Below are 25,370 nucleotides of genomic sequence, written 5' to 3' on the forward strand. Positions count from 1 at the left end.
GAAAAAAGGGAGATGAAATGAGGGAAGAGTTTTGGGAAGAAATAAGAGATGAGCTGAAGAAAAAAGATGAAAAAGAACTAGAAGAAAAGCTAGAAAAATCAAGATACATAAACGATTGGAAAGATCTGAAAGAAGAAATGAAAAGGTATAGGTTAAAGGAAATTCAAGGAGAGAGAAGAATAAAAGGCCTGCAAATAAGGGAAAGGTTTAGGTTAGGTAATGAAACGAGAGGAAGCAGGTATTGGGAAAAAGAAGAAAATAAGAGATGCAGAATGTGTATGAAAGAAGAAAAAAATTGGAAGCACATGGTAGAAAAATGTGAAAAAAGCAGAAAGGAAGGGGAAGAATGGGAAAAAATAATAATAGGAAGCAAAGAAAAGATAGCGTGGATGATGGAGATAAAATGGAAAAGAAGAAGAATTTAAGAGAAGAAAGAAAAAGAAAAGCAAGAAGACGAAGCTACAAGACCCTAAGGAGAGATAGAAACAGAAGACAGAGAAGCAAGACTCGCAGACACATCTACACACACATACATACACACACATACACACCAAACACAAAAATACGCGCAAACATAAACATACACATGCACACACACACACACAAGACACAAGTAACAGCAACTACACAAGCGAGAGGAAGCAGGTATTGGGATGGAGCAAAATGGAAAAGAAGAAGAATCGAAGAAGAGAAAGAAAAAGGTAAACTAGAAGGCAAATCATTAGATACTAAGGAAAAATAAGTGAGGTTGAGGAAAGGAAAGGCAGAGGGAGCAATAGGAAACAAGAAAAAGGTGTCAAAGCCTTAATAAGGAGAAAGATAGATGAAATGATTAGCAAGTAGGAGAGCAAAAGCAAAGGAAAGGCAAAAGTGAAAAGGTAAAAGAAAGTAATAAAGGAAAAGCTGAAAAGAAAACATGCAAGAGAAAAAAAAAACAAAAAAAAAACAGAAGAGTGGAAAAGGCAGATCTTGGAGAGAGAAAGAGGAAGAGAAGATTAATCAGAAGAAAAATGAGAAGAAAAGAGGACCAGGCAGGCGCAGAAGACAGGGACACAAGAGTTGCAGACACACCTACAAAGGCACATATTTACACAACACATACAGACACATACGCACGCGCACACTCGCACACATACACACAAAATACATACATAATCAACTACAAATACATAACAAACTGGATACGAGACACAAATAGTAATATAAGAAATATAAACCAAATGTAACATATTAGTTGTAAATAAATAAACTAACTTATAATCCGACACTCGATATCGCAATTGTAAAATAAATAATTGAACGTTTATAACGTTTTTCGCTTGTTTATTAAAAGGAAAAATGTAATAGCGATTTTCTTTAATATAATGGGGAAGCATATGGATACACTTATAGGCGTTTATATTTATAATATTTATTCTAGTCTCTTTCACAACATAAATAAGTTAAGCAGAATAGAGATATATATATATAAATTCTCAGACGCGTAATTTTCGCCTCGCGATGTCTATTATTCTTTTGGTTACATAAAAAGTGTTACTCACTTTGTATTAATATTGTAAATATAAATTGGTCCAAAATATTATTTGCTTCGTGATGTGCCCAATCACTTTTTCTTTGAATCTGATCAGATTAACTGGTCCAATATATTTTTTATCCAATAGTGTAGCAACACACAAGAAAATGATAATTTCTATGATTTTCGTGGTCCAATATATTCTTTATCCAATAGTGTAGCAACACACAAGAAAATGATAATTTCTATGATTTTCGTGGTCCAATATATTCTTCATCCAATAGTGTAGCAACACACAAGAAAATGAGAATTCCTATGATTTTCGTTTACACAAAATTATTAAAACAATTGTACTCGACACTTCTAATACTTAATTGTAACTCGAACAATTATATTCTCAAACTCTTATTATAGATTTAACTTCAGTAGGAAAAATGCAGGCTTCTTAGTTGAGCGCTCACTCCTAACTAAAAAGCTAAAAAAGATCCCGTCGTTGTTTTCGCCGGTTCATTATATATCTTTTGTCCCTCGTATTCCGTCTCTCTCTCTCTCTCTCTCTCTCTCTCGCATATATGCTTTAGACGTTTACGCTTCTCGTGTCGGCTCGTCTTACCTAGCTAAGCAGGCTGACCGAAGCATGCTGTCGCAGCATGCTGCCGGAGCGCGAATCAGCCTTTGCCGCTCATTCCCACCGAGTCGCGCATACGAATATTGCTAGCTATACTATGTCCGGACGGAAATTGCGAGAGCGAAATATTATTTGACAAAATACAATTATAACACAATGAAACGTCACGTAACACCTTATCTCAATTTGTAGTTATTTCATATGCATATATTTTGTATATTTATATGAATCGGTACTTATGTAGATATTTCACCATTTATACTGACAAATAACCTCTTGAGTTTTCCTAAATTGGTACAGCACTCGCACGCGCATATGGGATAGGGGATAGTTGAATGACGAAAGCAGAGACCTGACGCTCGAAGAAGTTTCGCACTTGACTTCTTTATTTGATTGTGACAGTTGAGTCGTTAACAAAAAAGGCGTGGGTGGCGTTGGGGTCCGAAATTGGTATTAGCCTATGTTGTATCTATTACAACATTAGCTAATACCTCCTCAAATATCTTTTTAAATGAATAAAACCATGTCTATATCAATTAAGAGTTGCTGCTATTGTATCACATTTCAAATGAAGAGAGAATGGATGCGATGGTACGGAGGTCTAGAATGGAAGCTAGATGACCAGTAAACTCATGTTTGCCGTACCTAAGAGGAAAGACTGTCGATCAAACTCCACAGTCTTTACAAAAAAGTGATTAGGCGAAACGCCCTATCACTTGGCTTGCATGGAAAGTTGCGGTGTGGCTCTTCCTTCTTCGGTAGTGTATATGAAAAGCAGTGGCCTACTTCTGTCGTGTGCTGTCTGTGCGGTCTAGCGGCGTCTTAGTGTCATATATGCTGTATATGTCACAAAAAAAATACTTCAGTATTTATAATAACTATTAATAGCTGATACAATAGCTCTCGTAGGATGAAATTAGTATTCTATAAATAAAACTATAAGTTAATAAAATTGTGTATGTATTTTAATTACATAGGCCGACAGCCAAATAAACCCAGATACGTGATTAGGTGTACCCGAAGGCTTTTGATGCACTGTATCGAAAGCCGGCGTCAGAATTCGTCCATCATCTCTGGTTCTTGAGATATCCTAACTCAAAAGCGCTAAAAGCTCACCAAAAAGGCGAAGAGATAAAAAAAGCTTTTAATAATTTATTTAGTGGAAACCCAGAGTAGATTAATGTGATATTCATAGATATTGATAATGAAAAGATTCTAATAATTCATATATATGTCATCATGATACGACGAGGGATATATTGATAATAATTAACATATATCGATACGAGGATTCGGAACATTGAAAACATTATCATTTATCCCCGTTATTTAGTAGACAATTTTCTTAGATAGATACAAGTAGAATCAAACAAAATAATTTATTCTATTCAGAATATAAGCGGACCGGCTAAAGAAATATATCCGCTAGAATATAGTATAATTTAAACTGCCTTCGGTTTCAACCAATTTTTCGAAGTTATATTTCTTTTCTAGCTTCTAATAAGAAATATATCTTAAAATGATAAATTATGTGTTAATACTTACGGTATTCATTGATATAGCATCTTTCAAATTAGATTCCAATTTTAATGTTGCTGCACAATGGAAAACGATATGAACTTCATTATGTAAAACTTGAACTTGTTCATGATCAAGTCCTAAGTTTTCTTTAGTTACGTCGCCAGTTAAGGATACTAATTTATTGAAAGCATTTGGATTTACTTTTTTGATATGATCAAATAGCTGAAACATATATATATACATATATATATATATATATAACTAATATGATATGACATCTAGTTCAATTAAAACAATTCAAAAAATTTTATATCGGGAGGTTTTCGATTTATTTATTTCAATAATATTATCTTATTTCCAAGAATTTATAACAATATTCCTCAAAATTTGTGTTAACAACAGGGCTAATTTTATCAGATCTTCATAATCAACATGTAAATGAACCTCTTCTACAAGACGTATAGCTAATTATATCAATAATAATGTATGGAGTATTAAATTCGCCAAATTATAACAATTACTTTTATAAAATGTAAACTTTTTTCTACTGAAATTAGGAGCTTGTGCTACGACAATATAGTGACTGACTAAACATTAATGTATTGTAACGTAGAATCACGGTCTTGCCGATTCGTCCCTTGGCTCTCACAATCGATGTTTGCCACCTTCAGATTGAGAATATATGTGTATACATTCTTATGCCCGTTTCTCTGTTTGAGGTGTGGCGAACAAATTGATTGGTAGATCCAGGAGTAGCAGATGACTCAAGTGGAACGAGAAAACGACTACAAGGAACGTAAAAGCAATAAATAGATAGAGAAAGAAAGAGAGAGAGAGAGCTGTGAATTGTACGCAAAGCCGCAATTCACAGATTTAAAAAGACAACTAATAACAGCTTTATTGCTGGATTATGCTCATCATTGATTATTGTTGTTAATGGTTTTTGTTTATTTTTTCAGGCGCCGTCTCGCCAGGGTTAGTTGAGCCGTTTTCTAAAATACACGTTTGGTGCGAGAGTGTATCAATTTTTTTTAATTTATTTGTGCAAAAAAGAATCTCTCTTAATATATCAATTGATACAGATATTATATATTTAAATTATAATTAAAGATTCAATTTAAAAAAAAATGAGCTATTAATCAACTAACAATTTGTTCCAAATAAATAACTATAAAAATAATAAATATAAATATATATATATATAATGAGTAAAAAATAAAAAAAAGAAGGAAGATGTAAAGATAAATAATTAAATTCTAAATACAAAAATATAGCAACTACAAAAATATATGAAAAGTCTACAGTAACATAATAGCTGTAAACCAATAGCATTCTTGAATGCACGCACTGAGCAGTACCGTATCTCTGATTGATTTGACAATCTATTCACAGTCAAAGATGTAGGATCAATCACTGAAACATAATTAAGATTATTTCTTCTTATGGGGACAGCAAAAGTACCAGGACGTTTACGTAAAACTCTAGAAAATAAAACAAAACTGATTGTTTCATATAAAAAGTCTGAATTTACAAGACCACAACAGATTTTATACAGAAACAATGCTGTTTGATACTCAGTAATTGATGCTACCGAAGCAATGCCAATGTTGTACTGCTAATATGGATCCCAAATAACAGCTACATATGTCAGAATAGAACGCATATGAGCATTGTATAAAGCAATCAACGTACCAGGGTTTCAAAAATCACATGACCCACGCAAAACTGATTACAAAGCCCTTGATGCATACAAACTGCTACTAATAAGTAACACTACCCAAGTGTTAATCGCCGATCATCCTGTAACTTTCAAATTACTTCTATCACATGAATATAAAATACTTTAACCCATTTTTATTGTTTTAACCTATTAACACTCAAAACCATCAATATTACGCCATGTTATCGACCACGAAATTCATGCATAGATGGAAGATACCGTATTTTATGTTTTTGGGCGTTCTAAATATGAATCCGGGTTCAAAATTCAAAACTGTTGAACACAAAATTAAATATGTCTGTTTGTTTATAAAAAAAAATCTCCCAAAAAACCTGTTTTTCTCATTATTGTTCTTTTTCTCAAAAATTATAAAGTCGAGCAAAACGTTCCAAAGGCCAAGCTGTCTTATATCGTCAACGAACTCTCTTGAAATTTTTATATTTAAAGAAACTTTTTTTGAAAATTTCATATTTCGCTCATACGCAATGAACAAGTAAAATCTTCGTACTCATTTAATTTAATTAATTCTTAACATTATCTTGTTCCTATCTTTTCAACATGTCAAAAATAGAATTTACAAATACAGCTTAAATTTATTAATTTTCAAGTTTTGTTTAATCAATGAGATAAGCGTATTGAATATAATATACTGCAATGGTAGTCGATTCAATTAATCGATCCGTTAGCGATTTTGCTTCTCGTGCGTTAGTTCGAACAATTAAGAGAGAGAGGGGCACGCGATCATTTGAATAAGCAGTTACGCCTCAGCTGTTCACGCGAGTTTACCACCGATTTTTGTTTTGCACTTTGTTTCGCTGATATAAAGTTTTCTTGGGACAATTACGTGCGTGAGTGCAACGGCATTTCCGTGACAATTAACAGCAGCAGTGCAGAAGCAGCATAAAAGCTGATAGAGGCAGATCGAGGAAGCGCAGCTGATAAATAGGAGGGCAGCGGCAGTTGATCTATTTCATCAACAATTACGGCTGATCACCGTAATTGCACCGTAGGGTAGGTGCACCTCCCGTCATTATTGTGTGACAAAATACATTCGGTATTTTGTCAATCGTACAAGCGATTTTTTTTGTATTCGTGCCAAGCGTTAGTTCGCGGTAAAATTCGAATTTTCTCTCTCTCTCTCTTTCTCACTGAATAATATTCATTGTAAAATCCTGTTCGCGAGCGTTAGTCTTTCGACCCAATACAGACTGTAGTTATTTTTTATTAATTAAAGTTAGTCAAATTTATTCGCCAATTGCGTAATTTAATTTTCCCAGTAGCTTAGGCGATTTGTAAAAGGCTTAGTTTTAATCCGATTACATCTAGGAGATTAAGTGGATTAGGTGTTAAGTCGCCCATACATAAGATTCATAAAGTGTCACAAGTCACGTGACTTAAGGTGAGTTCAACTCCATTCGACAGAAGACACTTAAGCGAAATTATCTGACGTAAAGGCGAATACACGTATAATCATACGTGTTTAACGGAGCGGCAGTTAGCTCTGCATCGTGGGAGTTTGTTCTTAAATAAATTTCTCATTTTTTAGTTCGTTTCTGGACGAAAAAAATGATTTACACAGATGGATTTTGCATACCAAGCACATCACATGATTGAATTCTTTCTACAAAAGTCACAAATACTTGAATAGTTATTGAAGGAGTAATCAACTGGTATGTCACATTTCGATGGTTTTTGCAACATGTAACCACTTTTGTACCAGGCATACCTGATCATACTTACGAATCGAAAACATGAAAATTGATTATAAGCTAATGAATAAAGTTTAAGAATGTTATTTCTGAAATGCAAATTAATGTTATAGCCATGCGTAATAATTAAATCGAAAACATGTTTTATACAGTTCTTGTAAGGACAAAAAATGTATACATCACATGGTTGAATAAATCCAGTGGTTCCAGCAGGGATCTTCAATATTTTAACTTTTTTATTGCCTATATCGACGTGCTTCAGTTTTTCTTCTGTTTGTCCAGTCCACGAATCCCAGCAAAGAACTCCAGCAATTCGAAGATAAATATCTTGAAACCATATTGATGTCAGGTCTACGATTATTTTTCCAGATGATAAAGCTAGTACATGTATATTATCTACTTTGTATATATTTTTTCTATTGTTGGTCCAAAATGACCATTTGTTTCTTGCAAAACAATTAATAATGGAGCCTTGAATTCTCCATTAGCAGAGATAATAGATTGAATAGTATAAGTGTGTGTTAAAGAATTGATAGATTGTGCCAAGCATTCAACTTTCATAGTTCCTTTAAATATTAAAATTCGTCCTGTATGACATTTTAAACTAAAACCAGACTGATCGGTATTATAAGTATTTTGATTACCAAATTTTACGATTTCCGACCCAACTTTAGCAACAAAATTATTTGCTTGTTGAATAAGCTCTCTTTTATTAGATAGTTGTGCTTGCGTTACAAATTTATTGATTTTACTGGATACAATTCCATGCCTCATTTTGAAATTATGTATATACGTATTTTGGAGAAGCTTTAAACAGTTTTTCAGATAGTAGCACATTGTCTCTTGCTTTGATGGCCCACCTTTTAATATCTAAATCATGGACACATACTGATTTTTCAATTACATTTTGAAAATTTCCAATATTTGTTTTGAAATCTCAAGCAGTTTTTCGAGCCTACTTCACCTTCACTAATCTACTTTTCCGATCTGTACAATTGCTGAACACATTTCACTAATTGAAATGTACTCGTATGTTGCACCCTATTAAAATTAACAGGTCTGTTTTTGTTACTACGCCAAAGATTAATTGCATTTTTATTGTATTTTAGATTTATGCATATTTTTCTAGATTTGTTGCCAAATTTCACATCAATATAATCATTTTCAAACTCTTCTTCAACCACTAAAGGCTCAGGAACTTCATTTTCGTTCGAAAACTTTAAATATTGCAAATTTCTACAATCAGAACTGCGTCAATAGCTTCTTTTATTGAATTTTCTAAATTATTTACATTCTAAATTATTTACATATTCATCAACTGCAATAATCCTATCTATATTATATTCAGGACATCAAATATTTGATATAATAGACGTAAAATATTTTTTGGGTTCATTCTTATTTTTTTTAAAGAACGATATCCTGGCACGAAAAAAATTAATTAATGACAAAGTATCTTTCTACAAACCTACAATACAAATAATACAAAGAAAACTACAAATAATATAATTACAAGAAACTTCAAATACCGTAAACTTCTTTAAAGCTTTCAAAATTATTTTTTTTCGACCCAAGGTTAAAAATTGATAGAAATAACAGTTTACACTCAATTTATTGAACTAAATTAATGAAAATGATTATGAAATCTGTTAAACAAACATAAAATATTACTCAATATTAATCAATATTACTTTTCACGTTGAGTTAGATGCACCTTAATACATCCCCAGCGAAATTATCAACAAGGAACTTCAAATACCAATAGTTAAAGAAGAAATAACTTTAAATTTTAAGAAATACAAAACAAGACTATAAGAACATCCGAATCAGTTGTGAACTCGAATTCTATAAGAAAATATTACAAACTCTCGGTTCAAAAATACATACAACTAAATTAGTATCATTACAACAGAATTCAATGATTAATGGTCTGACTTGCTAAAACAAGGCTAAAATCTTCCATTAAAAAACTCACCCATTGAAAAAACGCTGTATTATAACGTGATAAAAAAACTTACTGATTGTCACGTAATAGATTGTATATGGAAATTAGAGTTAAAAAAAGAAGTTCCATGAATGTAAATTTTTGTATTTTTGCAATCATACTAATTCTCATGATATCAATATACAGTGACTTTAAAAGAATATTTGAGGTCGTGATAAAAGAAAAAAAATATATTGTATCTTAAAGTAAATTTTCTTGTACTTTCAGAATCTACAGTCAAAATTCAAATTGTTGCATAACATACATGTTTAACCTTGAAATGATTTGATTCAGACATCATGAGATGAAACATACTCCAGTTTCAGATTGAACAACCTTCAATGATATAGAAACAGTAGTTACATTCTTTTAAACAACTTTTTCCTGAATTTGATCTTGAAATGCCGTAGAATTTGATGTACTGGAGTCAAACTGACTGTTGATTCAGCATGTAAAGATACATGAGAATATATGTACGAGGGTGGTCCGATAAGTACTTAGCCTACAAAAGAAAAACGAAAATTTTGGAAAAGTGGCATTTATTTTTCAACATAGTCTCCTTTTAGTTAGATACACTTGGCCCAGCGATGCTCCAACTTCTTTAACCCGTCTGAAAAATACGTTTCCTCGAGGTCTGAAAAGTAGGCTTCCGCGGCAGCGATTACCTCCTCATTCGACTCAAATTTCTGCCCGGCGAGTGACTTTGGCAAGTTTGGAAACAAAAAGAAGTCACACGGGGCTAAATCTAGAGAATACGGTGGGTGGGGCAGCAGTTCGTAGCCTAATTCGACCAATTTGGCCATGGCGATGGCGGAGATGTGAGCCGGTGCATTGTCATGGTGGAAGAGCACTTTCTTCTTCGCCAAATGGGGCCGTTTTTTCTGCAATTCGACGTCGAACCGGCCCAATAATTCGGCATAGTACAGCCCTGTGACCGTTTTGCCCCTCTCCAGGTAGTCGATGAAGATCACACCTTGTGAATCCCAGAAAACGGTGGCCATCACCTTTCCGGCCGATGGGGCAGTCTTCGCCTTCTTTGGAGCACTTTCGCCGGGTAAAGTCCACTGTTTCGACTGTTCTTGGTCTCTGGTGTATACCAGTAGATCCATGTTTCGTCGACTGTCACAAAACGACGCAGAAACTTCTTCGGATTGCGCTTAAACAGCGTCAGACATTGCTCTAAAGTTGTCTCACGGTTGCGCTTGTTGTCCGGAGTGAGCAAACGCAGCACCCATCGCGCCGACAGCTTTCTCATGCGCAAAATTTCATGCAGGACATGACCCACGCGGTCTTTTGAGATGCCTACGATCTTAGCTATCTCGCGCACCTTCAATCGTCGATCTGCCAATACGAGATCGTGAATTTTTGTCATGTTATCCTCCGTGGTAGCCGTTTTCGGAGCACCTGAACGAGGCTCTTCAAAAATCGACGTGCGACCACGTTGAAACTCCTTAAACCAATTTAGACGGTCGCCATCGAAGGAGAAGAGTCACCGTACATAGCATCCAAGCGCTTTTTGATTTTGCTGCGCGATTTCCCTTCCAAAAACAAGATTCGAATCACCGACCGATACTGCTCTTTTTCCATTTTTCAAAAATCAACGGACACACTTGCTTTCACACGCTCTCAAAAATAAACTGCATCTCCGATCCGGTTGAAATCTCGACAGTAATCATTGAGAAGGTTGTACTACGTGATAGAATATTTCTTTTACGAGAGTGGCGCCATCGGGCGGTGAGGCTAAGTACTTATCGGACCACCCTCGTATATGTCTGATACAGATCACTTTTTTGTGTGTCTGTGTAATTTAAAAATAACTGTATATTAATATCTACTGAAGAATCGACATAATAGTTAACATATCTAAATTAGCAACCAGATTTAAGTGACTACGCAGTCGTTAAAAATATAAACAAAAAATTTTTTGAAGTATCATTATTTTTTAAATTAAAATTAGTCCATTCACCAGTATTAATTATACTACACACAGAATTACTCAAATCAGTAAACAGCTATATGAAAATAGTGTAAAATATTTTTCTATTTACGTTGATAAACTCTTTACATGTAACGTTGCTTCTTATATTAAACAATAATATAGAAAAGAATATTGAACTCTTTAAATTACTATTAACCAAACCTTTTATAAAGGCTTAGTAATTATAAACATAAAAAAAATCCCAATAATTTCCGTCTAGTACAATAAATGACAAAATTAAAAAAACAAGATCATTAAGAAAATATACCATAAAACCAAATTTAGTCAAGATCAAGTAAAAATACAGAAAGCAGCTAAAGATTTCAATAAAATATCATATCAGGAAAAAAACTTACAGACCAAAAAAATACTAGGACCAATAGAAATAACGGTTTACTCTCTATAAAAAGTTACCAAGAGACTAAAAAACCAACTATATTTATTCTATCCATTAAAAAACTCTAAATACACTAGATTATATAACGAAAAAAATCGATACATTTGCAAATCACCTATACAGGGTGATTCAAAAACATATGTAAGTATGGATACCGTTGGATTCGTGTTGAAAAGTTATTCAAGACGCCATTATTAGTTTTTTTTTCCGATAATTAGGTAATTAGATAATTAACTTGAAAGATCGACCAACAAACGCGTGGCTTTTAAAAGCCAGGGCGAGCGCGGAGCGGCTAGGGGGGCTAGCCAGCGCGCGCCGCGGCTATATGGAAGCGGTGCTCAACCTTGATGCGCGACATGAGCTCCCCAAGCCGATAAACTCATATTCATTTTATAAATGGAGTCCTATCGATTGATCGACAATAATATAAAATTATCAAGACGCACGATTAATTGACAAAATCAATAATCCAATTATAATTATTTCATAGACCATGTAAATAATATAGCATCACATACGCTTTAACCCATTCGAAAAGCAGCGGCCAAAAGCCAGATTGTTGAATGATAAATTCGTCAACGTGATTATTCCTACCAAGTTTATGATAATTACAAGACTGCAATCATGTAATTACGTCACTCGAAGAGTGAATTTCTTTGGGTTGGGTTCTGAGTGTCAGGTTAATTTTTCGAGTAGCCTGGAGTTGCGTAAATTTTCCTGAGAAAATTTCTCCCCGAAATATTGGAAAATTTCTATTTTCGTTTATCGGCCGTTAAGATCAGTCTATTAAAATAATGTTAAATGAATAAAATAATATTCATTTCAAGCTCCGAATCAAATCATAGTATTTAAAACTAAACCAATATTGTAATTAATATTATAAAGAAAAACTAAATAGTGTTTTAGCCGCCATAGTAGTTTCATAATAAATCAGACGAGTTCTCAAATAATTAATCATAAGATTTCTGTATTTTTGTATCATATAAATTTATTATTGATTCCCTAGTCTTAAGTAACAATGTTGAATTTCAATTAAGTACTGCGACAAACACCTATTTGCTGAAACTAATTAATAATTATTAATAATAAGAGGACTTTTTCCAGGACTTTTTCGACGATTTTTTTGAGGACTTTTTCGAGGACTTTTTTGAAGACTGTTTTGAGAACTTTTTCGAGGACTTTTCCGTGGACTTTTTTAACGACTTTTTCGAGGTCTTTTTCGAGGACTTTTTTGAAGACTTTTTGGAGGACATTTTGGAGGCCTTTTTGGAGGACTTTTTGGAGGACTTTTTGGAGGACTTTTTCGACGTGTTTGTCATTGTATTTCTGTGAGTCTTTGTCCTTATGCGTCATGAATGTTTAGTATATACTTTTCCATCCCCTGCTTCGCAAGCTGCGACCTCCAACCTCAATATGTCCTTTAAATCGTGTAATTTATCTTCTTTATTTTCTCCTCCTTTTCTTTTCCCTACTTCTTCTTCTTGTTTTTCTTCTTTTCTTTCTCCTCGTTCTTCTCTATCAGCTCCTATTTCTTCTCTTGTTCCATCTTCTTTTCCTTCATCTTTTCCTTCTCCTTTTCTTTCTTCTCCTTTTATTTTACCTGCTCCATTTTCTTCTCCGTTTCCTGGTTCTAAGAATTGATTGTTTTATTTCATCAAGCTTTTTGAATCAAATATATTATGTTTGTAATATTAACTAGCCTCTGATTTTCGACTGTACAGTTCCATCAGTGTAAACATGTAATATATCCAGATACGCCTCATCATCTATTTAAAGAATTGTAAATTCATGCAATCATCTTAGTCATTACATAGTGTCTTTTTTTATTGTTACATCACATAATTTATAAGTAGTTTTAAGTTATTTAGTTTATAAGGTTTAAGTTTATAAGTTTATGTGGTTATAGGTATATGGTTAAATAATTGCACGCAGTCAATTTAGCGGAAGTTAGACAGTAGTCGTTCTATAGCCGAGATGCGTACAAACTCAAATTCGAAAACCGCCTCGATAATTTTGTACAGCTGCCATCCCAGCACTTATGTAAATGGTAGAAATAAAATCCGTCACGCTTTCGAACTTGAAAGATCTTTATCCAGTGCTGAGGCAGCAATAGTAACAAAATCATCGATGCGTAGTTCAAATTGCAATTTATACGCATCTCGGTTACGGAAACACTACTGTTTCACTTTCGTTTTTTTTATTTTATAATACGCCTTTATCGGCCTGTGCATCCTTGTTTTAAATCGATTGATTTTCCCTTGTCTTCTCGTCCGCTTGGCTGTCTGATTTCCTGCTCCTTACTGATATTACTGCGTGATTTTTCTTCAACTCCCTTGATTTTTCCTTGACACTGCCTGGTATTTCCTCAACTGCTTGATTTTCTTTTTCACTCTCTGATTTTTTCTCCACAACTGTCGCTCGAGGCTCGTACATCTCTTTTTATACACTGGGGGTGGCTGGGTGGTAAGTCCCTAAGAAAAGTAGCATACAGCAGTCGCGGTTTTACGACTCTCTCCTCTCATCGACATGTTGACGCCTGTTAAACACGTGCAAGGGGGCTACGCGCTTTTTGCATGCGTGAGAGAACGCTGGCTCGGATGCAGTACGGATTTTATTGCTTTTTGAGGGAAATTCTTATCGCGACACTCATCTCGGCCCTCCTCGCTATTGAGCAACTGTTCACATTTCGTGCTTGCCTTAGATGCTATACAAAAAAAAATAACCTTACGAAAAATTAAAATTTTAAAAATGGTCCGCCGTCACACAGTACTTAATTGCAATTCAACATTGTTACTTAAGATTAGGGAATCAATAATAAATTTATATGATGCAAAAATACTGAAATCTTATGATTAATTATTTGTGAACTCATCTGATTTATTATGAAACTACTATGGCTGCTAAAACACTATTTAGTTTTTTTTTATAATAGACTCATCTTAACGGCCGTAAAACGAAAATAGAAATTTTCTCAGGAAAATTTACGCAACTCCAGGCTAGTCGAAAAATTAACCTGACACTCAGAACCCAACCCAAAGAAAATCACTCTTCGAGTGACGTAATTACATGATTGCAGTCTTGTAATTACCATAATCTTGGTACGAATAATCACGTTGACGAATTTATCATTTAACAATCTGGCTTTTGGGCGCTGCTTTTCGCATTGGTTAAAGCGTATGTCATGCTATATTATTTACATGGTCTATGAAATAATTATAATTGGATTATTGATTTTGTCAATTAATCGTGCGTCCTCATAATTTTATATTATTGTCGATCAATCAATAGGACTCCATCTATAAAATGAATATGAGTCTATCGGCTTGGGGAGCTCATGTCGCGCATCAAGGTTGAGCACCGCTTCCATATAGCCACGGCGCGCCCTGGCCTGCCTCCCTAGCCGCTCCGCGCTCGCCCTGGCTTTTAAAGCCGCGCGCTGATTGGTCGATCTTTCAAGTTAATTATCTAATTACCTAATTATTGGAAAAAAAACTCTCTCTCCCGTTATCTCTCGAAGGTTATCGACGCATAATCCTATACGCATATAACGGGTCTTAATACCAGTTGGGCGCTATGTAATGGAGTGGACTAGCTGGAAGAATAAACTCCCACGATGTAGAGCTAACCGCAGCTCCGTTAATTACTTATGAGTGTGTGAGTGTGCAAAGCAGGGTGCACCTACCTTGCGGTGCAATTATGGTGATCATCCGTAATTGTTCTTCAGCAAAATTATTGGTGTTCCTGGAGAGGCTGCGCTGGTTCTCTCAGTTACCAAATTGGCTGTTGCTGCACAACAATGCTGAAGAACAGCTGAGGCTTAACAGAAAAATTGAACTCTCGCGCGCCCCCTCTTTCATTTAGTCATAACTCTTTGAGACGTTCGCTCTAGCATCGCGAGTGCTACCGAATCGCGAACGTATCGATTGATCGAATTGATTACCGTTGCAATTTATATTACAGTTGCTAGATTGAAAAATGGGATTCTTATAGTGCCTATATCATTTGATTTAATATTTACTGTACGTGAATCTATTTCATTAACAAAAAACTCTTCTGGTATATCAGAAATAATGTCACCCTCTTTTACATTTGATTCTACTAAAATATTAGTAAAATTTGCTGAAGATAAGTGAGCTTCATCGGATACACAAGTAGGAACATCAGTATTATTTTCCGTCGTAAAGAGAGAGAGAGAGAGAAAGACAGATAGATAGATAAGCTTTATTGAGCTGTGTGGTATAACCCCGTAGGCTATGAGCAAAATAAAAAGCAGATACAATAAATTAGAGCGCAGTAATAGGCAGTAAGATTATAAAACTAAATATTATTTTAAGGAGAACTTAGGTTAAGCATAATATGTAAAGATTTTGAGAGTGAAGTTTTGACGCATACATAAAAATAGAAATAATACAATATTCGCTTGAGGTAGAGAGAATAGAGCTGAATTAATTAGAGAAGGTTAGATGACGAGATGAGGTGAGGTCGCAAATCCTAGCGTACAAAATGAAGTAAAGTAAATTTAAGTAACTAGATGTGAACAGACAAACATAATACAATACAGTATACTCAAGAGAGCAGAACTAGCACTAAGTTAAATCACCAGCCAAAGAGGGTAACTGAAGCTAACGAACACGTTATACGTGGTGGTCAGGTAAATTCGATTTATGAATGAACTCATTAAGCCTCGTGAGAAGCAAAGGTGACAGTGAATGTAGACTATGGATCGAAGAGTTGAATGGAGGAAAATTGCAGATCAGGTAACGACCAAGTGATAGGAGGTACTCTGATAATGAGATGAAGACGGAAACGTTGAAAGGAAGAGGAATAGATGGTAGTTTCAGGAGCAACGGAAGATTTGTGAGGTGTTCGGCGTTAGCCCTGTGACGAAAAAGGAGCTGTTCCGTCACAATGAAAGTAGCCACACAGCGCATGAGCTCGACGTAGCGAGTAATATCAAACTCGGTGATGAATGGTATGAAGCCTGTGATGAATCTGACACAAGCATTGAAAGCTGTTTAAAGGGCCAGGGTTCTGGACATATCAGTTTTCATAAAGGCTATCGAGGCATATGCAAAATGGGGAAAGATTAGTATTTGCACCAGGTATTTCCTTGTCTCAATGGTGCGTAACTTTAATAATTACATAATTTAATTGACAATATACACAAACAGTATATTTCGAATTTTCATTTACTATATGTAGTTTACTTTTGTAACTAGAATTTTATTATCCTATTAATGTTTAACAATTATATAATTTAACTGACAATGTGTATACGATCTGAAGAGGCCGGGCAAAACACCGACGAAACATCATCAAGAAATCTGACGAAATAAAGCTTGTATTTCTCTTTTTAGGTTATCTTCAACTGTTGTTCTGTCACATTAATTTTATAGAAGCATTTATAACATTGAAATAATATCTACTAATCCTAATATACTTGTATAAGTTAAATGTATATAACATATGTTATTTAAGTTTTAGCGGGATGAAGTTAGGTACGTGTGAGAGAGAGAGAGAGTCGGACAGAGAACGAGACAGTTCAATTATCGAACGCGCAGACCGCGAGGAAGGCGCTCGGTTTCTTGACGCGACAGACTCGGTGAGTAGTTTTCGACCACAGAAGCCTTTGTCGACGAGAATTAAGGAAGAAGAATTAGGAGAGATAACGAACTGAGAAAGCGAGTGAGAGTGTTGAATGTGTGGTGTGACGGCCTTCTGTCACCAGCGCTTGCCTATTTGGGGCCTTTAACTCTGTGAACCGAGCCCCTGCTGCGAACCGACTTCTACGGGGCAGCGATTTGTAAGTACTGTTACGTACGTCGTCTCTCTCTTAATTTAGCTTCTTTCTTTTTTCCTCTCTCCTTTTTGTTCGCCGTTCTCGTATGTATTTCCTATTATTATTTATCCGCATATCACTAATAAATATCACTTTTGTTCTTTACGCGCGTTTATATTAATTCGTTCTTCCGCCTATCCTGTCGATCCTTCAATTTCGCGTCTAGGCGTGCGGGTCTAGTGCCTCGACCTGGCATTGGAGCCACCATGCCTCGACAACACCTGGTGGACAGGAGTCCCCAGCTAGTGACAAGCCGAGCCGTTTAAGCCTAACCGAGCCCGGATTCGTTTGTTTGCGTCTTCTATCATTAATTTTTATGTTAACGGGACAATGTTCCCCGTTACAAATTCAACTTTATACTGCAATCTCAAAATAAAAATTTATATTAGTTCTATTTATCAATAATTATAATATTTTTAATCAAAACGGTATTTTTTTAAATTAGACAAACTTCGATAGGCTTTGTTGTATCTCATTTCGTTAAAAAATGATCAGAATCGATATATTTACCTTTTATAAAACCTAATTGAAATGACAAAACATCTTATTATTTCTAGAAAAATAGAAACTATATATTTGAAAAAGTTTTTCTTTCGAGTACGAAAATCAAACTGTCTGTGAATGTTTTTAAATACATATATACTAGCGTGAATTCTTTTTAATATTTAGCTAGCTCGAATTAATTAGTTATTTGGACTAAGTGACAGAAATTTTGACATCTACCATTCAACTCAGAAATGCTACCTGAAATAAAAGTAATAATGCAGGTAAGAAGGAAATTCAAGAAACAAGTATGCACATAACTTAATAATCAAATCTCAATGTATATTTTAACACAAAAAAACACAAATACATATAAAAATACAAAAAAAAATCAAATCAACACTTTCTCGCCAGTTTTTCATTTGAATTAGGCCCTTGACCATCTTAACATAGTTGGTCCCTCTTCATAATTGCTGTTCGTTCAAGAAATCTTAATATTGATCCCACACCTTAAATTTGTACTAAATTTTTTTAATTTTAACCGTGTGTAGTATGGTTGATATGCTGAGCGTAATTTTTTCTGTGCCACCCTCTTCTCCTGTTCAGTTAACTACGGTAGTCGTCATTCTGAATCTTTATCCCTCTCTCTCTCAACTCTCCTCATTTATTTTCTATTTCCGTCTCGCACCCGAACATTCATCCTTGTACCACATCTTTGCCGATTCTAAAATAACCAACGAACTCGCCCGTTTATGCATAAAAACACATGTACAATTCAGACTGATCACTTTCATCGATTCGAAGAGCGATAAAAACGAAGCACAGAAATATTCGCTATCATACTTTTTCACAATTGTAAAAATCAAGGAGTAAGAAATATTTATGATTTAATAATAATTTATGATTTAATCTACTCAAATAAAAATGTACAGTTTTGAATCTTATGATCGATTATTACAAAAATTAATTGACTAAACTTCCACTTACCGGCAATTTGAAGATATCATTCAACCTATCATCAACTGATTGACCTCGCTTCGGTCGTAATAAAATATAAATCCTTTCTAATGAGTTACAACTACGTAACAGTTTTTCAATAAGAACTTTTCCCATAAATCCAGTTCCACCCGTGATAAATATACTTTTTTTATTGTAAAAGCTTTGTATGATACTCATGGATTCCATGTCTATAAAAATAAGAAACATATCGAATGATTGATTAATTATTTTCATCTAACAAAAACAAAAGTAATTGTAATTATCACAAAATTTACATTGCTAAGCAAGTGCTAGACAAATTACGTGAGCAAGAATATATCTATAATATATTGTAACGGGGAGAATGCTCCGTCTTTTTATTTCGATTATTTACTCGCACAATTGCATCGCAGAGCGTGCGGTGCTGTCGAAACGTTCAAATTCATTAATCGGAGAACAGGAGGGGACGGGAGTCAGTCAACCAACTTGCTATTAGTGAGAAATAATAATAGCAAAATTATAATCAGTATCACGTGCGAGTTAGTTTATTTTCCTATTCTCTACAATATACTTGGCCCGCGTGTTTATGTTTACAAAGCGCGCGCGCGTCAAAAACATGCAGCGTTTGAGCGATCGCAGCTCTTTATTCGCCGGGTTAGCACATGCACGCTACCGATTCTTACAAAGTACGAGGGATTAGCAATTAATTTCGCGCAGTCGCGAGATAAATAAAACAAAGTCGCGATATAAAGCTGGCCAGCTTACTTTCGTATTAGTCGCACTACTCGCAAGGGGAAAGGAGACAAGTTCGTTATCGTCAGTCCTTCACAGGAGCAGTCCGCTCTCAGTTTCGCCCTCGATGGCCAAAGTCTCCACTCACGCTCACTCACACAAACTCGCTGCCACAGCGACGAAAACAGTTCTCGTGAGTTCGGAGGCGTCACTTTTTACGACTCGGAAAATCGGCTGGCTCACTTCTTATTCCTTCCGGAATCTTTGGCGGAAAAATCTGGCTTATTGCTCAGCGGCTGGATGCTCGAATAACTTATCCACGACTGGTTCATTTATATTCGCGCGCGTTCCGTCCCGTCTCGTACCGAATTCCCTTATTCCATTTTCCCCAACCAGTAGGTGCTGCCCTTGCAGGCAGCCGCATGGTTGAGGTGATAGCGCTAATAAGACGTTTACCGTCACAATATTAAGTTGCTTTTTCTCTTTTTTCCTTTTGTATTATTATTTACTAAATAATAAAGAAATTACAGATGGGCAATTTTCTATACATTGTAACACTAAGTGGTATGAGCGAGAGGAAGAGAGAAAGAGAGAAAAAGAAGTAAGATACATGCTTTTTCTTTCTCTTCATCTTTTTCTTTCCTTATTTCTTTGTCTCACCCTTATTAGCTAGTCGCTCGCACTTCAAATACAAATCGGTCTCTAATTTTTCCTTTTTTTTTTTACTGAATACTCTCTTTCTCTACAATTTAGTATTGAATAAAAAAACGCTATACTTTATACGTTGAAAAAATAACTGGTGGAAGTACTAGTTTTCAAATATTTTGAGTATTTCATAATAGTTTATGAATTTCTTGATAAAATAAGAGTATCTGTCTCGTAGGTTGCATAGAATACTTGTGTCAGATTTGTAATATCCGTTACCACTATTATTCCCTTTCAAAATATTATTTCATATGTCACTTATCATAAACTCCGCTAAAATTGCTCTCTCTAGTAAGTGAATTCCTCGGTAAATTATACTTAAACGTACTCCATACATTAAAGTCTAATTACTTGATACATATTTTCAAAATATAGAATCCATGTTTTATAGCGAACTTTGCAGATGTGATCCTCCTAGCACTCTGTCGTATCCAGCTCCTCGCACTAAGGCTGGGAATTAATCATTCTGCGTAACTGGAACAAGGTTGATGAACTCTTTTTCAATAACTGATTTTGATATTGATCATTTTGATGAGCTTAAATTCTGACTGAGAATTCCACCTTATTCAGCAGTTAAACTTTGAAGCAGTAATTTATAATACTATTAAATCTTTAGCTGCAATAAATCAATTCAGTATATGTATAAACTTAGGTCTATTGTTAATATTAATATTATATTAGTTGGTAAGCTCTTAATATTTATCATATGTATATTTATCCTAGTGTCATTAAAAGTAATTATTTATTTCTCATAGATGCTTTATTCAAATATGTTTTAAGCGATACGTTAATTAGTTCTTACTAATTTACAACTACTATAACTCCATTGTATTTCTAACAGATGGTTTTCCATCCCATGGTGAAATAAAGATAATTCAACCCACTTTCTCTTCCTCTTACACTACGTATCATCGCAGCGGGAAAAAGAATTAATTTTTCACACTGACCTGTTATCAAAACGAGGGTGGAATATTTAATTGATTGGCTCATAACAATGTTCTCACGCCTGTGAATATCATATCTTGAAACATATTTGTGGAATTCGACAGTGGGACGAGCAATAGTTTTCATTATACCCGGCGGTGATTCGAGCACTCGCGACACTTAATTATCTCAACCTTCCGCAATCTGCAGCATTTAATTTTTTTCTGAAGTAATGCCGTTTTTTCGCATAGTTCTAATTCAAGTTATTCACCGATACGTGACTTCGTTTTCCTTAATTTTATAATTAATTTACTAACGTTTGCGAGTTGAAAACTCGAACCAAATTTTAAATAAATTTCATGCTTCAAAAACGTCTCAAGGATATCATAACTACACTTGTAAAGTGATATGTCGATAAAAAAGTATTTAGTTTTGAAGAATTAGCTACTTCGTCTGCTATACGCGGACCATTCAATTCTTCGTATGCATGATCTTACAAAATTCTTAAACGCGACGTAAAATCTTATGTAATAGAAATTGATAACAAAAAAAGTTCGCATTTCGATCGATTGCCTCAAATCCGCTTACATATTGTCAAACGACTTTGAAGAAGGCGCTGTAGTAAGCTGAAGAGAAATAAATTTATGATAATGACGATAATTACAATAATGTAAGAGTGATTTTACTGCTTCCCTAAATGTTATAGGAAATAACGTTCTCCTTCCGAAATTCGCCTCCCCTAGCTCTCCTTCCTGTATTTAATACATGGTTAGTTATCATGGTTGACTTTTTTATATGATGATATATCATATTTTATATCATATTTTTATATGAACAGGTATGATTTTTTATAACCAAACTTTTTGATTATTCAATAAATTTTGTTTAATTTAATTTGAACATTTTAGCAGTGCAAATCTTTGACTATGTAATACCGAGGTATTTCTATGGCTCGCCTGAATCCTTCGTTCGCCTAAAGTTTCTCCTAAAGTTTTTTAAAAGTTCTTCTTATACTTAGTTAATATCCTTATGTAATTTCCTGTCAGAATAACATCATTAACATACAATAGAGCTAAGATTATGATTTGTTCTATAATTTATATGAACGAACCAGGGTCATTTTCGTTAGTCGTATAGTCTAAATCTTTCATTGCTGTGTAAAACGTTTGATACCATCTTTTAGGGCTTGTTTAGAAATAAGCCGTATAGAGATTTTTCAAGTTTCTATACTTTTGTATTCCTTTCCTAATCAGTAATCGTAACTCCTTCCGAAATTTCAATATCAATCTCTTCGATCCCAACACTGTTTTAGAACGCGATTTGTACTTCGAGCTGCTAGATATTTCAATTATAATTGTTGGCAAAAACGAGTCCAGGCTCATTCTTACTAATTATTTTGAAGGGAAAGGTGCGAGAAGTTGATTCGCTCCACTGCAAATATAACGATAGGCCTCGTCACGAAGTTGGCGAACTAGGTGTCAGTTCAAGACAACGGAAATGACGGGTGCACACAGAAAGGACTCTCAATCACCCTCAATTATATTTATTTCGTTAACACATACGAAAGTAGAAACGATGCGAATTTACGCATCGTTCTATGTAGCCGCGTACCTTCTCTGAGCGGAAATTGGAAGATGGCACGGGGGCACGGTACAACAAGAGCTGAGCTTTGAGAGGTAATGAAGAAGGCTGCTGGTTGAACTGATGTTGCAGCTACTGGTAGGTCTATAACAGGCCTGAAGTCTCCGTGATGATAATCTTTCTTCGCCACTCTATATCCAGCGTCGCCCCTGTTCCTGGACCCTGCTGCTCTGCAATCGGCTATTCTAGAAATCGGTAGCTCTCTTCTCTAGAGCCCGAGTAGATAAGCTATGGCGGTTCTGGAACACTTATTGCGTCATAAAGCGCAATTTTTGTGTTCTAGAACCGCCACAGCGTTTGAACGGTGTTCCAGAACAACCATAGCTTTTTAACGTTGTTTTTTTAACCACCATAGGGTTTTCAATGAAAATAAGGATAGATATTTATAATAATTTATTTATTACATATAAAAAGCCATTACAAACTATAATTAATAATATAAAATGAAATAAATGATTATAAATTAATAATAAATTGAATAGTATAGAATACAATAAATTTAGGTGATAGGAGCTCCAACCACACTCCTATACGTCAGATTCAACCAACATAACCAAGCTCTCAGATCTTTCAAGAAAAAGAAAAAAAATTAAACGTTATTTAATAGTGTTTACATCTTCTTATAGCCAAAATTTTTGGGGAAAGAATTGGTATTAGGCAAGTATTTTTCATTATACTTTTTCGAAGTACTGTTTTCTTCCTCTTGTTTTTTCTCTCCTCCTTGATACTTGAGCTTTGTATATCCACTATTACGCTAATAGAATTGTTTCATTAATTTGACGTTATTGCTGTGATGTGAACACACTGTGACTAATTCCGCTTTTTTTACCGTTCCGTAGCCGAGATCGTCAATGTCGCGAACAGGTAATCTGAATCTCTGTAATCACTCCTTGTGTGCGGCTCCAGAGACAAATACTTTTTCGCTTTTCCGAAAGTTTCTCTCATGATTTCACAAATTGTATTGTAAGACGAGTTATCCAAACTCCAAGAGATGCCGTGAAGATAATGTTCACGCCAAAAGTTCTCTTCCCTGTATTTTTATGATTATCTTTCCTAGGAAAATTGCAGTTTAAAGAGTCGTACTATAGGTTCTACGCCGTATTCGAAAGAAATGATGACCAGCTCCTTCAGAATGAAATCGAACTGCTTGAATCTCTGCAAATCTACCACGAAGGACTTTTCAAATATGAATGGATGACTGCTCATGGTGCACCTTGTTTTATACTCGTATCTCCTGCTATCGAGCCGCCTTTTTATTTCTTTTGTTTCAATCAATCACTACACCATTATTTTTATATCTTAACTCACAAGATTGTACTGTATAATGTGATTAAGTAGAAATCAGACAGTAAACTGCTGTATTATCTGGAAAATTTTCTCCGACCTCAAACTTTGAGTCTTACGTCGACCGTCGCACTCTTGAGAGATTCGTTTTGTTTCGAACAGTCAAACACTATGAGCGGCACTTTCTCAATGAAATGTTTATTATTTAGTATAGGCTCAACATCTTTACTGCAGTAAGAATTTTGAAAATTCTCAAACATATCGTAGAGAATGGCGTATTGATATTGATTGATATCGAGATTAAGATTTCCATATGGGTAGTACTGCGAATTAAAAAACAGTTTGCATATATTGCTCTGATCAAATTCGCTAGCATTTCCAGATTTCTTATCCTTACGTTTAGTTTAAAAAGCTAATACGAACAAGCTTGGTTTTTCCAACTGATTGGAAGTTTTGATAGTCCAAACATGCCTCGATGTGGCCAGTAACTTTGGATATTCGTGCAACTTCCAGGAACGGAAACTCATGGTGATTGGTCGGTCATTGCCTATGTAATTCAGTAGTTTGATTTTTTGTCTGACTGAACGACATAAGGCATAAACCATTCTATTTTTGTCAGTGTAATCTTGAAATCTTTGAAGGTTACAGGATCAGTTGCTAAGGTATCTGTTGTAGATTCTACGATGACAGCATTCGTGCTTATTGTTGATCGTATGATAACACAGGACCACAAATGGGAACCGGAAAAAGTCCTTCGGCAAAATTGATACCCTATATGTATTTCGACGCGCTAATTCCAAATCCGAGGTCCACATAACCCCAGCACGTCGTGTTCAAGGACATTTGAAGGTCAAACGCATTTACTACGGGAAAACATAAAATCTGACCACGGATTCGGAAAGAGCGGGAAATTTTACGTCCAAATATGTATTTTCTATTTTTTCCAACATGACCCTCCAAGGTCATCTGAGGGTCAAATGACTCACCGATAGATCAAATTCGTATTTCCCACATACATCATCACAACTAAAGACATGCGTACAAATGAGTCAGGTATCTTTAGGTTTCTCGATGCGCTGAATCCAAATCCGAAGTCCACATAACCCCAGCACGTCGTGTTCAAGGACATTTGAAGGTCAAACGCATTTACTACGGAAAAACATAAAATCTGACCACGGATTCGGAAAGAGCGGGAAATTTTACGTCCAAATATGTATTTTCTATTTTTTCCAACATGACCCTCCAAGGTCATCTGAGGGTCAAATGACTCACCGATCGATAAAATTCATGTTTTCCATATACATCATTACACTACAGATTTTTAACTATAATTT

At 34.9% G+C, this 25,370-nt stretch overlaps 1 protein-coding gene across 1 annotated transcript in view; it reads right to left on the reverse strand.

Moving 5' to 3' along the window:
- Positions 1-25,370, reverse strand: part of LOC131669338 (putative fatty acyl-CoA reductase CG5065) — a 759,403-nt gene that overhangs the window by 502,681 nt on the left and 231,352 nt on the right. Inside the window, exons 2-3 of the mRNA XM_058944149.1 lie at positions 18,760-18,959; positions 3,687-3,884 (exon numbers count right to left, since the gene is read on the reverse strand). Of these exons, the coding sequence (XP_058800132.1) occupies positions 3,687-3,884; positions 18,760-18,957 (396 nt within the window). The 5' untranslated portion in view covers positions 18,958-18,959. The remainder of the gene's footprint in view (positions 1-3,686; positions 3,885-18,759; positions 18,960-25,370) is intronic.

This window comes from Phymastichus coffea, unplaced genomic scaffold (assembly GCF_024137745.1).
Source record: "Phymastichus coffea isolate CEN01 unplaced genomic scaffold, Cenicafe_Pcof_1.1 PCOF00007, whole genome shotgun sequence".
Classification (NCBI taxonomy): Eukaryota; Metazoa; Arthropoda; class Insecta; order Hymenoptera; family Eulophidae; genus Phymastichus; species Phymastichus coffea.